Below are 15837 nucleotides of genomic sequence, written 5' to 3'. Positions count from 1 at the left end.
TCTTTTATGTCACATAAATATAAAAAATGGTGATGGTAAAAAGTTGAACGCATGGGTGTTACCTCTACACGTGGATCCATCATCAATAAATCCCTCCTGACATGTACAAACGAATGACCCAACGGTATTCATGCAGTCAGTGTTCGCACCACAAATTGATAAAGAACACTCATTAACGTCTAAAAGAGTCAATAAGCATAGAATAGATTAGGAATACCTATTAAGGTTATGAATATTAAACAATATTTACATTAAAGATGAAAGTCCAGACATTCATTAAGTCAGCACATTCTGATCTTAATTTCCCTAAATGGCTTATAATATTTTCATGAAGGAAATTGCTAAATGTTGGTTATCTGGTACTGCTCAAATTATCATCTCCCTTATTTATTTACTGTGTGTATGACTATTTACCGACGGAGAATGCAACTGTATATAATGATTGTATGTATCATGCCACGTCAGTTAGCGTTACTTACCTGCACACTGTGTGCCGTCCCCGCTAAAGCCTTCATTACAGATACAAGTGAATGATCCAACGGTATTATTGCATACTGCATTAATGTCGCAGTTATCTATTTGCTGATCACACTCGTTAATTTCTGATAATGTAAAAAAACGGGTTAATACTCACGTCTTAGATTACGTCAAATTTTAAGAGATGGCTTCATATCTCAGATAGATAATATTTGTTTTTTAATCTTACTTTGAAAAATGACATCATATTAAAAAGAAGAAAACGAAAAAGAACCCACTTATACTCCTGGGTGGAGAGAAGCAATTAAAAATAATAGCATACATATAAATGACGCATAGTACGCCTAAGAAAATTAGTAGTACGTATTATTAGTAGGACTAATATTAGATGGAGCTGAAAATAGATGTCAGTGCATACCAAGGCAGTGTTTTCCGTTTGGGTGCAAGACAAAACCAGGACGACAAGAACATATATAGCTTCCAAGTGTGTTTGTGCACAACTCTTCATGTTCACAGAATGGCTGAGTATCATCTCTGTCCATCATCATAGCACATTCATCATAATCTGAAATACAACGTAGCTGAAAATTGTCAATTGTGGAACTCATAATTTTTAAACTAATAATTTCACTTTATATTTTCAATATTTTGAAGCACTCATAACGCCATGTAATCATTGATTGAATTGGTGAGATTTTCATCTTTAAAGATAAACTCAATAATGAACATATTGAATAGATTATTTTAAAAGATCAAATAAATAACCTCTAACCAAAAACAGGGTGAAAAAATTATTTTTTGCACTGATTTACTTTTTTCTACAAAATCTTTAATTCAATTAGAGTAAATCTTAAGGTCTATGCAATAGAATAAAACAAATATATTACAGTATTTAACTCTTCGTTAATCGATGAGTATCTAATTCACAAAAAGGTTTAATTGTACGTTTATACCTTATATAACATACCAATTACGCAATTCAAGGCTCAATATTTCAACTTATAGTTTAACAAAAGAAAGAATAAAAAAAACACACAGGCATACGGACCTACAGTAGACTATTCTATGCGTGTGTGTGACATGATGTAGTGATTAAGTTGTAGATACTTCAAACAAAGTACCAATAAAAGTGTGAAAATTAATTTAATGTCATTTAAAAACTCTTTGTTTTTTTACTTTTGAGGTATATAAAAAATGGGAAACACCTCTCCCTGATCTGCAGACTGTGTTACGTTCCTTAACTTCCTACCAATATAAATGATCGAATCATGTCATTAAATGTGTGTACAATAAAGGCATTATTTTTTTTAAAATTATTTAATATGATTTACATAGCACACACACACAACACATACTCCTGGATAAGAGTTGGATTGTCATTTTTCATCTAAACTATTACTATTAAAATTACCATAGCATTTGAAACCATCTCCAATAAGACCAGAAGGGCATATGCCACAAGTGTTTCCTTCTTCAGGGGCTTCATTATCTCTACAAGTGACACCTGGATGACAGGGATCATCGAGACAGGCATCGTAATCTTCAGAGCAGTCAATACCTGACCATGCTTTTGGGCAGATACAGTTTACGAGCTAAAAATAATTAAAAAACAAAATAGAAAAACTTAGACTTAGATTTTTACATTAAATAATTGGTCTATCATCGATTTACCATCGTTGGAAGCTTCTTATTTCAACTTATAGTTTAACTTATAATTAAAAAACAAAACAGAAAAACTTAGACTTAGATTTTTACATTAAATAATTGGTCTATCATCGATTTAGCATCGTTGGAAGCTTCTTATTTATATTCAATTCAATTTCATTAAATATTTGAGGCATGTTGTAGCAAAATGACGAAATTTGTCTCACAGTATGTAATAAATCAATAATTATTAAAATATTAAAATAAGTATGTATAAGTAGTTTAGACAAAGAAATTAGCATAGTGAAATCTTGCAGAATATTGTGTTAATTTGTAACTAATGTTCTGTTTTGATTAGTCATTGACTTGAAGGTAGGTGCTCTTCTTAGTTGGCCTAATACATAATTCAAATTACTTTGTGTACTTCATATATTTGAATGATAAGATGCGTTTTATATTGACTTGGTTTCCGTTAGTGCATGTAAACAAATATTATTGTTTACTGTTTTATTTGGCCAACGCTTGGTCCGAAATGAAAATCTAAACAAGGCCACCCACCACCATGATCATCTTCATACGGTCAGTTTTTACAATTTTACTCAATGTTTGTTAAAGTATAAGCCTATATCATAGAAACAGACAAATTTTTGTTGTTAGAATGCGTACAGAAAACATATCGTCCACAATGTCAAATCCGTTGAGTAAGGCGTTGTAGTCGCATTCACCATTTACACATGGACAAAGTCGAACTTCCAGGATAATACTAGAAGAAAGAGTACCATCGGAGACAACCAGGTTGACAGTGACAATATCTGTGTTGTTAGGTGTCCAAGTAAATTCGCCATCTAATAGATAAAAAATATTTGTATAAGTCTCTTTTGTGTGATATAATGATAATAATAAGTGTTATATTTTTATTTCCAAGCATTAATTTAATGTTTAAAAACAAGTTACATCTCAACTTACTTGAGTTTATGGAAGCACCCTCTATACACATCTAGATGTGTATAAGAGACAGGTTGCAACCACTTTAAGAAGAACTGGATCACCCAACTTCACAAATATCTGTCGAGAACCGTTGAGTACCGGAATAGGGCTCATGTCCAGAATGTCAGTAATATTCGGTGGAAACAGCCCTTGAAGATATTAAATAAAAGCCATTTTAGACCAAAGTAAGTGTACTTTGTAGTACTTCGGTGCTTTGTCCTCATGTCATCCTGGTATGCAGTAATTAGTACACTTTCATTGTTATTAAAAATTACACGTTTAAAAATATAGTAACAGTACAAGGGTCGGCTCTTAGTAGAAATGGTAGATAGTGAACAATTAATAACAATTTTAACATAATACAGATAGAACTGCCTCCCACTGGACACCTCGGTATTTCTAATTGAAGTTTTGCAAATGCTAATATAACTATGTAATATCTACATAAGCCTATTAATCAGTGCAGAATATTTTTACTTCACTGCTCAAAAAACAGAATCTATAGTATTTCGACTTGAAAAAAAAAATGAGGATGAAAATGAGATTTGAAAAAGGGATGTAAATGAGAAAAATAGGGAAATAAGCATGGGATAAGAAATGGGAATTGGAATACGAAACTAAGTAATTATATTAATGATAATGATGATAATAATTCTAAATAATGAACAATGAAAGACAATGAAACTAATAATTTCATATAATTTTTAGTACCATGGTAATTTACAGCTGACCCTAAGTCAGCTGAATTTAAGAAACTTAGGAATAAGGTCAATCGGTTGGCGAAGTCATTGAGAGTGAAATTTCATCGTAAAAGTATTGCTTACCAATTTTCGTCTGATGCCAAGTCTTAGTGGAGAAGTATTAAGAACCTCCTTAATATAGGTGAGGATGGTAATTATGCTAAAGTCATGGTGATCAATTTATTATTTAATTTATTTAAATTTAATACGTACTACTAATTTATGTAACGTAGTATATCGGCGCTTGCCGAGAATATTAATATCTTTTTCCAGTCCCTTACTGTAAATTTTTAAACCCATTGAGGCTAAAGCCGCAGACATTAATAGGTCTGTGATACCTAACCATTTGATAATCAGTTGTGAAACTATTGAATCTAAATTAAAACAGGTGACATGCAATAAAGCCCTTGGGCCGGATGGCATACCCCCATGGGTATTACATGACTTCGCAAATATCCTGTCCAAGCCTATTTGTGCCATCGTAAATGCTAGTATTAGGGAAGGGGTTCTCCCAGAACTTTGGAAATCAGCTGACGTGGTCTCAATACCTAAGGTGACCCCTCCTATAATTTTGGAGAGCGATCTGCGGCCCATCTCGCTGACTTCGTCTACAATGAAAGTCATTGAGGGAATCATCGGGGAGATGGTTTGGAACCAATTTAAGCATAGGATTAATTTGGACCAATTCGGCTGTTCAAAGGGTGTCAGCACCACCGATGCTCTCATAAGTCTGTTAAATGAGTGCTGAAATGAGACTCCTTCTGTTAGACTTCAAAAAGGCTTATGACCTTATTGACCATAACATTCTTATTAATAAATTATATAAATTAGGAATCGATGGTAATCTAATCTCTTGGATTTATGCATTTCTCTTAGAGAGAAAACAACGGGTTAAGCTGGGCAATATTGTCTCTCCATGGGTAAAGGTCAATGGAGGGATCCCTCAGGGGTCTTGGTTGGGGCCTATGTTGTTTATCATCTTAGTCGACGATATTTTGGAAGGAGTGCCGTGTATGAAGTACATGGACGACACCTCCGTCTACAAGCGCATCGGCAAGGATGGGGTAAATGGGCTCCAAACCATTCTTGATGAGATTATTGAATGGACAAATAACAATAATATGTCAAAAAATGTTAAAAAGTCGAAGGAAATGACGATTAGCTGCAAAAGAGTCAAATCTGATATTTACCCACTCCTTATTGGAGAATGTAACCGGGAACGTGTTTCAGAATTTAAATTGCTTGGTGTTATCATATCAGACAATTTATCCTGGTAGCCCCACATTGATTATATAATCAGTAAATGCAATACTAGATTATACTTCTTAAAATAAGTTCGTAGAGCTGCTGAACTTGTTCATTTCTATATCAGTACTATTAGACCTATTCTAGAATATACAGCACCAGTGTGGGGTACTAATATTATTATTACTAAGCAACAAAGCCAAATCCTGGAACAGATCCAAAAAAGAGTGCTTAAATGTATCCTTCCTGGTGTTAGTTATAATGGAGCTCGGTCTTTGCTTGAAATGCCAACATTGAAAGAGCGACGTGTTCGACTGTGTAGGGATTTCTTTAACAAAATCAAAGATTCTAATCATAGATTAAACTATTTATTACTTACCGCCTGCGAATCTAAATACAATCTTAGAAGACCCCATCAATTTAGTATTCCGAAGGTCAACACAAATCGATCAAAAACATTTATAATCAATCATGGTTTGTTCCAAAATTGGTAACCTTCCCTGCATAGTCAACACTTCCGTTCCCCTCACTTTCTTTTCATGATGCTTTTGTGAGTTTCGTCATGTTTTTGGGAAACCCTTTTTGATGTTAAACTTCAATCTCTTTTTATATTGATGATTGCAATAAAGTGATTTTGTATTTGTAAATTTAATTTTTATAGTATGATAAAAACGAAAATATTGACACTCATGCTAACAAACAACAATAAAAAGAATAACCAAAAAATGATATATTGGAAACCCTAATATTTGCACACAATTACATTATGAGATACCTAATATCATTTCGTCTTCTTCGAAAACCTCGTTTGTTTCTTTGGTGCTGATACCAATATCTATGTTTTCCGTTACCAATGCGTCGTAAAGACATTCTTTACTCGTTCCACAAGCGTCCTGAACGTTTTGTAGAAATTCGTTGTTGGCTTCACTTATCAGTTCGTCGGTAAATATTGGTACAAATTGTAAGTCGTTAATGTCACTGTAGGTATTTCCGGGACTGTATGTAAAAAACGATTCATCTTCTCGAATTCTCCCTATGAATAAACATAACATATTGAAAACAATTACCTATAGCCTTAATGTGACAAAAAATATGCTATTATATATTAAATATGATACGAAAACCACTTCCAAATAAATAATATACAATGAAAATAACCACTATAAATAAAAATAAATAAATAATAATGATAATAATAATAAATTAATAAATAATTAATGATAATAAATAATAAAAATAAATAAATAAATAATTATAAAATAATAATGATAACAATAAAATAGGCTAATAATAATAATAATAATAATAATAATAATGATAATGATAATAGGCTAATGAAAATGATTTACTATAGGTTTCCCTTCATATAATTTGATTGTTTTTTTTTTCTTTCAATCATACATACATACTCCCTTTTAGAAAAGGATATAATTTTCTGACTTTTTATTAAACTCTAATGTGCTATAAAAATAAACGCAAACTAGCCAAGTTTAGCTGAGAGTGGTCTTCATTAAAGTATTAGTTATTCTATGCTATATTTATAGATTTTGATTGTGTGACTATTTAAATATGCCATTGTATAATACGCCCTCTAGAGGAAATAAAAAGGTAGTTCGAATAAATGGCGGTGAGAAAACTGTTGAACTAAGGTGTCTTGTCTTTATTTCAACCATTTGTTGTAAGAAGCTATATCAGGATCAGACTTGTAACAATTGGTTATTAACTCATTGTGTATTTCGTTTATTTTTTTAAAAGCGGAAAAGTAATAGAGTAAATGAATTGTAGATCTCAAGAGTGTATACATAAACCATGTTTTCACGTTTATTTTCTGTGCAACATGATTTTTTGAAACAATTTATAAATTGATATTTATTACATATTAAAATAATCTAAGATAAGATAAATTGATATTTATTACTTACAACTGTTTCCAACATCAAAAAGTTGTCGCTCTGTTAGATTTTGACTTGGATTTAAACATAAGCTTTCATTACGGTAGCAAACGTCGTCACTTATATTACCATTCCATATACCTAAAATATTAGGAACAACAAATGACAGCTATTAGATACATAAAAAATTATTTTTTCAAATCGAAAAAAAATAGCTGTTTCGAAAGACAAACAAACATAAACTTTTATTACGGTAGCAAATAAATGTTATCATTATTATCAGTATTCCATATCCCTAAAACATCCAATAATTTGTTTAAAAAATTTTAAAAACCAGTATAAACTTGTTATAGTCATTATACTCAACAACGAATGAAAGTTATACATAACAAATTTTTTTCATATTGCAAACGTATAGAGACAATGTCTCTTGGTGTAGGCCTATAAGCAAAATGTAGCAAAAATGAGAGGTTGCATATTTTGGCTATGTTTTGTAAAAATTTGGATATGTTGTAATAATAGACATCACTGAATATAAAAGTATGCGCAACATTTTTTTCTATTTGCAAGTGATGTAACCATCAATTTAATTTTAAAATGGCCGTCATAATTTAAACATTTTATTACTAATAATTGTACGTTTATGACATAAAACTACATGTATTTCTTGTTAAAACAAGATTTTAACATTGATCATGACTCTTAATAGATCGAACCTTAAAGGTGTCATTCAATCATTTTGAAATTGAATTACTTTGTAGTAGTATACAAATTATTTATTTGAGCATAGACATTATTTATTTATTTGGGCAAGAAAATCCAAAACTACTGTAAAATATGTATACTGGATAATGATGACATGAGACATTATCAAAACTCTAAAAATTCTTAGACCGTCAGCATATTTCAAAATGCCGACAAATTAATAACTGTTAATAATTAATATTGAATGCCAATTTGCGTAGCATTAATAAATAATTTTTTTTCTCTGTAGTTATCAGCCACCGGCACCTTCTGTTCAATTGGTTTTTATGCACATGGATGGTTGTAATTCTTAGAAGTAGGACATTGGTATTGGAATTCTGTATGTATTACTGATTTAATAGGTCAGTCAATTATATATGGAACTGAAATAAATTTTGTTTACCAAATGCAAAGTAATTTCATTTTGTTGAAATCTGTATTGTCTCACCGAATAAGCCTTTAGTCCGACCCAGGTATGTTTGTGGATACTGCAGTACAACATCCAACATTTTTTCAGTAACAGCAACCCCAATGTTTATTCCTGAAGCCCAAGATGCAAACACACGGTCACTACCACTGGTAAAGTTCTCCATGCTTATGAACAACGAAAACGAAGGATCATTAACGTTGAAATAATCTCCTGTAAAGAAAATAATTAAGAAATGAAAACAAAATAGAATACGAGGAAGCACAAAACGAACAACCTAATGTTTTTGAATCTTACAAATATTGAAAAATTCTAATTACAAAGATTAATATAGAAATGCACTAGATAAATTAGTAAAGGTTAAGTTTTCTATTTTAGCAGTATTGTTTTAATACTCGTCCTGGTGTTTGACTTACCTTCCATTAGATCATTTACTCTGACCTCCTCGGTACCATTAACAAGAATACTGAAACCTGTACCATTCTCCCACATTGTAAACTGAACCTATAGAGGTATGAAGTAATCATTGAAATATATTTATATACTACTGTTATTTATAGTGTGAAACAATATCCTATATACTTTATATGGTGGCAAGTTTAAATTACGCCCAGCTATCTATCTTTTGAAAAAAGCAAAAACTATACCACTGTTTCAATCTCCAGAGAATAAGATGCAGCAAATGCCGAAAATATTGTGGCCAGTACCGGACCACTTAGCGGGTCTGACATTCGGCCAATTAGCGTGAATGAACCATCATCAAGGGTAGAACAAATGTACTCTCCTTTTCCATTGAAGGTATATGTGTAATTATCAGATGTTGTCAGATGAGGATCGCCCCAGAACCAACCTTGAAAAAATAAACAATTAAACTCATTTTAAATACAGTTGATCTCACAATAAATGATGGGTCTGCATTTATTTAATACTTTTTATACTTTATGTAATTATCTTTTATCCAGTAGTCACCTTTATAATAGTAAAGTATATAAATTATAATCTTACTTATTCTTGGTGGTCTATAATTAGTACAGGATGCAGGAGGGCGCTTTTCGTAGTATAGATCGCAGTAACTACGGTCGTTAGAAGCTGTACAACATTCATATCTTGGAAATAGGTCATTGACTGGTAAATAAATTAAAGAAAAGAACACAATTATATTTATATTAATCATTTGACTTCAAAATAATTAGACTGGAATTTATTCTAATAGTTTTAAAAATTCATATACTTTTTTTTGTTTTGAAAGGTTAAAATAAATTGAAGTAGTATGGCTAGAAATTGTTAAAATGCTGATTTTTCAATCACAATAAAATTTGTTAATTTTATAAAGATTTATTACTTTTTTAGAATCTACAATAACTAAAATGTACATATCCTTCAAAATATAAATATTATAAACACGTGTTTTTACATTGAATAGGCAGTACGGTTCACTAATACAGTAATCAACCTGTTAAATAAACTTCATTTCTCCCCTAGAATGTGTATTTTTAATACTGAATGCATTCCTTTGTTTTCTTTTTAATTAAGCAAATCATGAAGTGAGGAACAGAACCATTTGAGAACCTCAAACACCAGGAATGGAAATACCAATATGTTCAGTTTTGAAAGAATGTAACCTTCTTTGGAGATGTGCAAAAAGACAAAAAAATAGTGTCTTTAATGCATACCTTGTAAAAAACAATATTATGTCTGTTATGAAGCTATTTCACTTACGCAGGTACTCGTGGTAATTCTGTATAATTCCCCATCTTCCGAATTGAAATTGGGTCCGTAGAGCAAAACTGCTAGCTAGAACTTCGAAATACCCTTCAAGCAATTGATTGCCGTAGTAGCAACAACTTACGCCGGCATTGTTACGAGGAATGACGGACTGAAAACATGTCACTGGTAATACTATTAGTAAACAGAATTTAAAATATGCTATTGAAATTTAATTGTATGGTTATATTATTATTACTACAACGATAATAAAAATAATACTATCTAGTAATGATGCTTCTTGAATTCCTAACCAAACACAGACCGGGAAAAATGGCCGATTCCATTATTTTCTTTTACATTCGAGGGTAAAAATAGAATTTATGTGACCTCGAATTTGGAATTTGGAATTTTTTTCCTAAAATGTAATCACCTCTTTCTTACGTATTAGATACCAATGTACTATATTTTATTATGATCCATATTCTTAGTTCTTGCATAATCTTGCTAACAGAGACAGGATCATGAAGCACCTTGTTCAACAATGTTTATGTACGCTATAGTTGTCTTTTAATTAAACCTTAGCAACAAAAATTAAAGAGGGAGGATTAGATATGAAGTTGAACGTTTTTTGCCATTATTAGTAATGAACTATACATCAGTTAAAGGTATTCATGTATTCTATTCATGTGCAGGTAGCATAGGCCTACATGATTTTGATATTCTTACACTTATAAAATACTAACCTGTTGAAGAGAGTACTCTTTGTAGGTAATCTGGGTCGTAATTATTAGCAGTCAGAAATGAATCAACGTCATTGCCACGTCCCCTTCCAAAGCTAAACAATGAAATTGATGGGGCCCACGTAAAACGGCCGTCTACACGTGCTTGCCAGAAAGTACACGGACACGTTGTTACACGCTGCGAAACCCAAGTGTCTGCAGCGGGCTCCCTTTTATACCAGTCAGTACATCTCTGAAGTGGATTAACAGTTGTCTCTGTGTTTTTTTCCAGTCTAAATATCCATCTGCCTAACAGACCACTGTTTCCAATGAATTTGTTTGGTCGGTACTGTTCAAAAATCGTTATTGGCGATGGCCTGGTTAGAGTGAATGAATCAGTCCCATTTGGATTAAGTATCAATGTAAAGTCACTGTTTGCGTTTGCACTGAATCCGATTAAAGCATCCGCTGGACTCTCGGTATTCCCATTCCATTTCATGCCATCGTTTTCGTAATTAAACAGAACGAAACTGTATGTGCCATCTGTAGCTAGGACGCCTTGGAAGGTGTCGGTCTGAAATAATGTTAATTATATACTATGTATAATATATTTTCTGATATTCGACTACATAATCTCATCAAAGAACAATCATAACAAGCGTGTTGATAAGATCTTATTTAATAAAGAAAAGCAGTCAAATGAAATTCTGTATAGGCCTAAGTATATTTACTAAACACGAAAATAGGCAAGATGATAGAGAATCTAGAAAGTCTGTATGTATACCATATTTGGGACAGTTTCACATCGTATTCAACGCATTCTACAAGCCAATATTAAAGTATTTCCTAGTGCACCCAACAAAATATCCCAGATTCTTCAAACACAAGGATAAACCACTAGCACAGAGCCAGTCAGGAGTTTATCGGATTGCATATAAATATAGAAAAGTTTACATTGGTGAAACAGGACGAGATATCCGTACAAGATCCAAGAGCCACTGTACCATCTTGGCATTCCAAATGGAGAAGATATAGAAATTCACAAACACGATACTGTACATCAAGATATCGGATCTGTTATCAGTGATTTGGTTGTCAATGTTTAATAAGACCTAAACCAAGCAGCACATTTCCCGCCACCAGCATATTTTTTTTTCTGCAGTACACATAATTAATATAGATTACTTTTAGCCAATCAAAACATAGAAAGCCTACGATGATGTCAGACATACTCATAAATTAAAATCAGAAGACTCACAAAAGCTTTCGCATGTTAGTTCAGTAGGGTGGGCAATTAAGAGAGCACTGGGTTGCAATTCATAGGTTGGATTATTAATTATGAGCACTGGCTTTATACGATAGTATGGGTTATTAAAATCAGTAAGTTACTAGCTATAAGGTGGGTTATTAACAGCACTGGTTACTATAGGCTGTTGTATCAATTGAATTTTCTTGCAAAGTGCTCTTTAGAAATTCTATATTTCTTATGTGTGCTGCAGAAAAAAAAGCACTTCCTGCCAAACTGGAAACCATGCCATGGTTTTGGCTTTCCTTTACTAAGTTAAAACCAATGCCACTCTCTCAGATTTCTAGCGATGCCAAACCTCAATGCGAGCTGTGAATATTGGCTTTTCTATTTGCCTTTTAACACATAATTTCAATTATTGTTTAACTTTCCATGATGATGATGAAGATGATGATGATAAATAATAATAAAGTAATAGCATTGTAAAATCTATACTATATTCGCAATACTTACCTGTTGTGTATTGTTTTCGTACGGCCTTTGATGTATATCTGACCAGGTAGCAATCAGCATCCAAGTTGGTCGAAAGTTATGATTATTAATAGCCTGGGGTGAGTTGTTTATATCCTCTGCAACCGCATTAATCATCTCCGAGTCCTCCAAATTCGATTCAAAAAATTCCTAGATAATAGCGGATAATAGTGTACAAATTACAAATCATATGCTTATATTGATATGGATAAAAATAACAGCTAGACTTCCTGTGTATCTGTAAAGCATAGCAGAGCTTTTCTTCATTTCCATAATGAAAATTGATGTTCAAATTAGAAAAAAATAATAATATTCATAAAACAAATAAAGGTAAATAAAAAAAAAACACTAAAAACAAAAATGATATCATTCTAAAGAAAATTATGAAAAAAAAAATTTAGAACAAACCGGAAGTCATTGATACATGAACTACAACTGCAGTCGTAACAACAAGCGTCATATTCAGAGTACTTAACATGATGTTAAAGAACCCGAAAACTGAGGAGATTAGTGTGTTTTAGTTTGTAGCTTGTGTAAGGTTAAGAGACTTGCTAATTCATTTTACAGTAATGGTATGTCTAACATAGCTCTAGCTATTTTGTAAAGTAGAAAATGCAAATTGCATTACCATAATATTTTAATTACCCATATTTAAATATTTCAAAGTACGTAAAATGAGGTCATTCTGTATTAGGCCCATCTTTGATGTGCTCTTTTGTTGGAAGCTTGAAAACATCCTAGCATGGAAGGTGACCAAAGTGCAGGTCAAAACAACACAGAGCAAAAACATAGGAAAACGGGATAGAATACTATATATGTTTAATAGTACTGAATACATGTATGATTGGATATATACAGATACCTGAAAATATACATCACCATTATCACCTAAATCCCCATCCGCCCAAAAGGGAGCAACGAAAGCGATTTGATTTTCCAAGTTAGGGTGAGCATTTGTCATTACAATGTCACCAACTTGTTGAAAGATGAATACTCCATTTTCTGTAAACTAAAGCCCACCAAAATATTTAATTGATAGGAAAATTGGTTTAAAACCATCAATTAATATTGTCGCAAACCATCACCATGTATGTAGATATATATATATATATATATATATATATATTAACTTATTTTATCTTATGTGATGCTTAAAAATGATCTAAATATTTGTAAATAATCTAAAAATATATATAAAAAAAAATAGTATAACATTCATTTTATGTTTTGATTTAGATATAAGCTATAACTGTGTGTAAGAAAACTTACATATATCTGATGAAAAAAATCAGTTCCAAATGGAAAACCGTTTGGAGGTACAAACGTATTGGATATAAAATCAAAGTGCACTGATTCAGTATCCGTGCTAAAATGGACATTACGGAGCGACATATCCCCAATATCTTCGCCATACGACAACAAGTTTGATACTGGAAAATAAAATTATAAAATTAAAAAATAGTTTACTAACAAACCAATTCTTAATAAAGTAAAAATTCAATAGTTATATAAATGAGGCATGTTGTGGCAAAATGGCTAAGTTGTAGCAAAAATTGAAATTCAAGTTATTGGTATTTTCAGATACCTGAGTATATGATCTTTAAAATGAGGGGTCATTCATTCAAATTGGACATTTCAAGCCGAAGTTATTTGAAAGTGAAAGTACAGCACTCTTACAGTACAGCACTCTTATCAAGATAAACATGATTTTGAGTAATTGCCTTCCAAAGTTATTTGTGCATACATTGTTTAATATAATTAACTATCTAAATAACATTAAATAAACAATTTGTTGACCACTTCCAGAACTAATACTTTGGGACATGATTAATAACACATTAAACTGTTTATTTATAGTGAAAAAAAAAAATTTGATTTTTAGGCAATTTTTTGAGCTCCCATATTTTAAAGCTCATTTACTCAATACTGGCCTGTGCGACAACTTAACCATTTCGCCACAACATGCCACAAATATGTACATAAATATCAACTACAATACCGAAACTGGTAGTTGGAGCTACAGTAGTCAATGTCAATGTTTGTACTTCAGTAGTTGATGCTGCTGTTGTTGGTTCATCAGTCGTAGAAAATTTGGTTGTTGGTACTTCAGTTGTCGATACCTTTGTAGTTGGTGTATCAGTAGTAGATGATTCGGTTGTTGGTGCATCAGTAGTAGATGATTCGGTTGTCGGTGCATCAGTAGTAGATGATTCTGTTGTTGGTGCATCAGTAGTAGATGACTCAGTAGTAGGTTCACTAGTAGTAGATGATTCGGTTGTAGGTGAATTAGTAGTAGATAATTCTGTTGTTGGTGCGTCAGTAGTTGATGGTTCTGTTGTTTGTACTTCAGTAGTTGATGCTGCTGTAGTCGGTTCATCAGTCGTAGAAAATTCGGATGTTGGTGCATTGGTAGTGGAAGGTTCTGTAGTTAATGCATCTGTAGTAGATGGTTCGGTTGTTCGTGCATCAGTAGTAGATGATTCTGTTGTTGATGCATCAGTAGTAGATGACTCAGTAGTTGGTGCACCAGTAATAGATGATTCGGTTGTAGGTGAATCAGTAGTAGATGATTCTGTTGTTGGTGCGTCGGTAGTGGATGGTTCTGTTGTTTGTACTTCAGTAGTTGAGGCTGCTGTAGTCGGTTTATCAGTCGTAGAAGATTCGGATGTTGGTACTTCAGTTGTCGATGCCTCTGTAGTTGGTGCATCAGTAGTAGATGATTCAGTTGTTGGTGCATCAGTCGTAGATGATTCAGTTGTTGGTGCATCAGTAGTTGATGATTCGGTTGTTGGTGAGTCGGTAGTGAATGCTTCTGTTGTGGGTACTTCAGTTGTCGAAACTTCTGTAGTTGGTGCATCAGTAGTAGATGATTCGGTTGTAGGTAAATCAGTAGTAGATAATTCTGTTGTTGGTGCGTCGGTAGTGGATGGTTCTGTTGTTTGTACTTCAGTAGTTGATGCTGCTGTAGTCGGTTCATCAGTCGTAGAAGATTCGGTTGTTGGTACTTCAGTTGTCGATGCCTCTGTTGTTGGTGCATCAGTAGTGGATGTTTCTGTCGTTGGTGCATCAGTAGTAGATGACTCAGTAGTTGGTGCACCAGTAGTAGATGATTCGGTTGTAGGTGAATCAGTAGTAGATAATTCTGTTGTTGGTGTGTCAGTAGTGGATGGTTCTGTTGTTTGTAATTCAGTAGTTGATGCTGCTGTAGTTGGTTCATCAGTCGTAGAAGATTCGGTTGTTGGTACTTCAGTTGTCGATGCCTCTGTAGTTAGTGCATCAGTAGTAGATGATTTGGTTGTTGGTGCATCAGTAGTAGAAGATTTGGTTGTTGGTACTTCAGTTGTCAATGCCTCTGTAGTTGGTGCATCAGTAGTAGATGACTCAGTAGTTGGTGCATCAGTAGTTGATGATTCAGTTGTAGGTGCATCAGTAGTAGATGATTCTGTTGTTGGTGCATCAGTAGTAGATGACTCAGTAG

General features: G+C 32.8%; 1 protein-coding gene across 1 annotated transcript in view; it reads right to left on the bottom strand.

The window, feature by feature from the left end:
• Window positions 1-15837, bottom strand: part of LOC117104379 (mucin-4-like) — a 54009-nt gene that overhangs the window by 15277 nt on the left and 22895 nt on the right. Inside the window, exons 3-21 of the mRNA XM_033245203.1 lie at window positions 14359-15837; window positions 13629-13789; window positions 13222-13368; window positions 12342-12509; window positions 10607-11156; window positions 9876-10055; window positions 9162-9281; window positions 8804-9006; window positions 8573-8660; window positions 8178-8369; window positions 7016-7126; window positions 5869-6126; window positions 3148-3257; window positions 3088-3112; window positions 2788-2966; window positions 1889-2069; window positions 896-1042; window positions 480-602; window positions 63-179 (exon numbers count right to left, since the gene is read on the bottom strand). Of these exons, the coding sequence (XP_033101094.1) occupies window positions 63-179; window positions 480-602; window positions 896-1042; window positions 1889-2069; window positions 2788-2966; window positions 3088-3112; window positions 3148-3257; window positions 5869-6126; window positions 7016-7126; window positions 8178-8369; window positions 8573-8660; window positions 8804-9006; window positions 9162-9281; window positions 9876-10055; window positions 10607-11156; window positions 12342-12509; window positions 13222-13368; window positions 13629-13789; window positions 14359-15837 (4539 nt within the window). The remainder of the gene's footprint in view (window positions 1-62; window positions 180-479; window positions 603-895; window positions 1043-1888; window positions 2070-2787; window positions 2967-3087; window positions 3113-3147; window positions 3258-5868; window positions 6127-7015; window positions 7127-8177; window positions 8370-8572; window positions 8661-8803; window positions 9007-9161; window positions 9282-9875; window positions 10056-10606; window positions 11157-12341; window positions 12510-13221; window positions 13369-13628; window positions 13790-14358) is intronic.

Source organism: Anneissia japonica, unplaced genomic scaffold, assembly GCF_011630105.1.
Source record: "Anneissia japonica isolate Jap-2015-1 unplaced genomic scaffold, ASM1163010v1 scaffold288252_len263706_cov166, whole genome shotgun sequence".
Classification (NCBI taxonomy): Eukaryota; Metazoa; Echinodermata; class Crinoidea; order Comatulida; family Comatulidae; genus Anneissia; species Anneissia japonica.
This window is presented reverse-complemented; position numbering and strand designations above follow the sequence as displayed.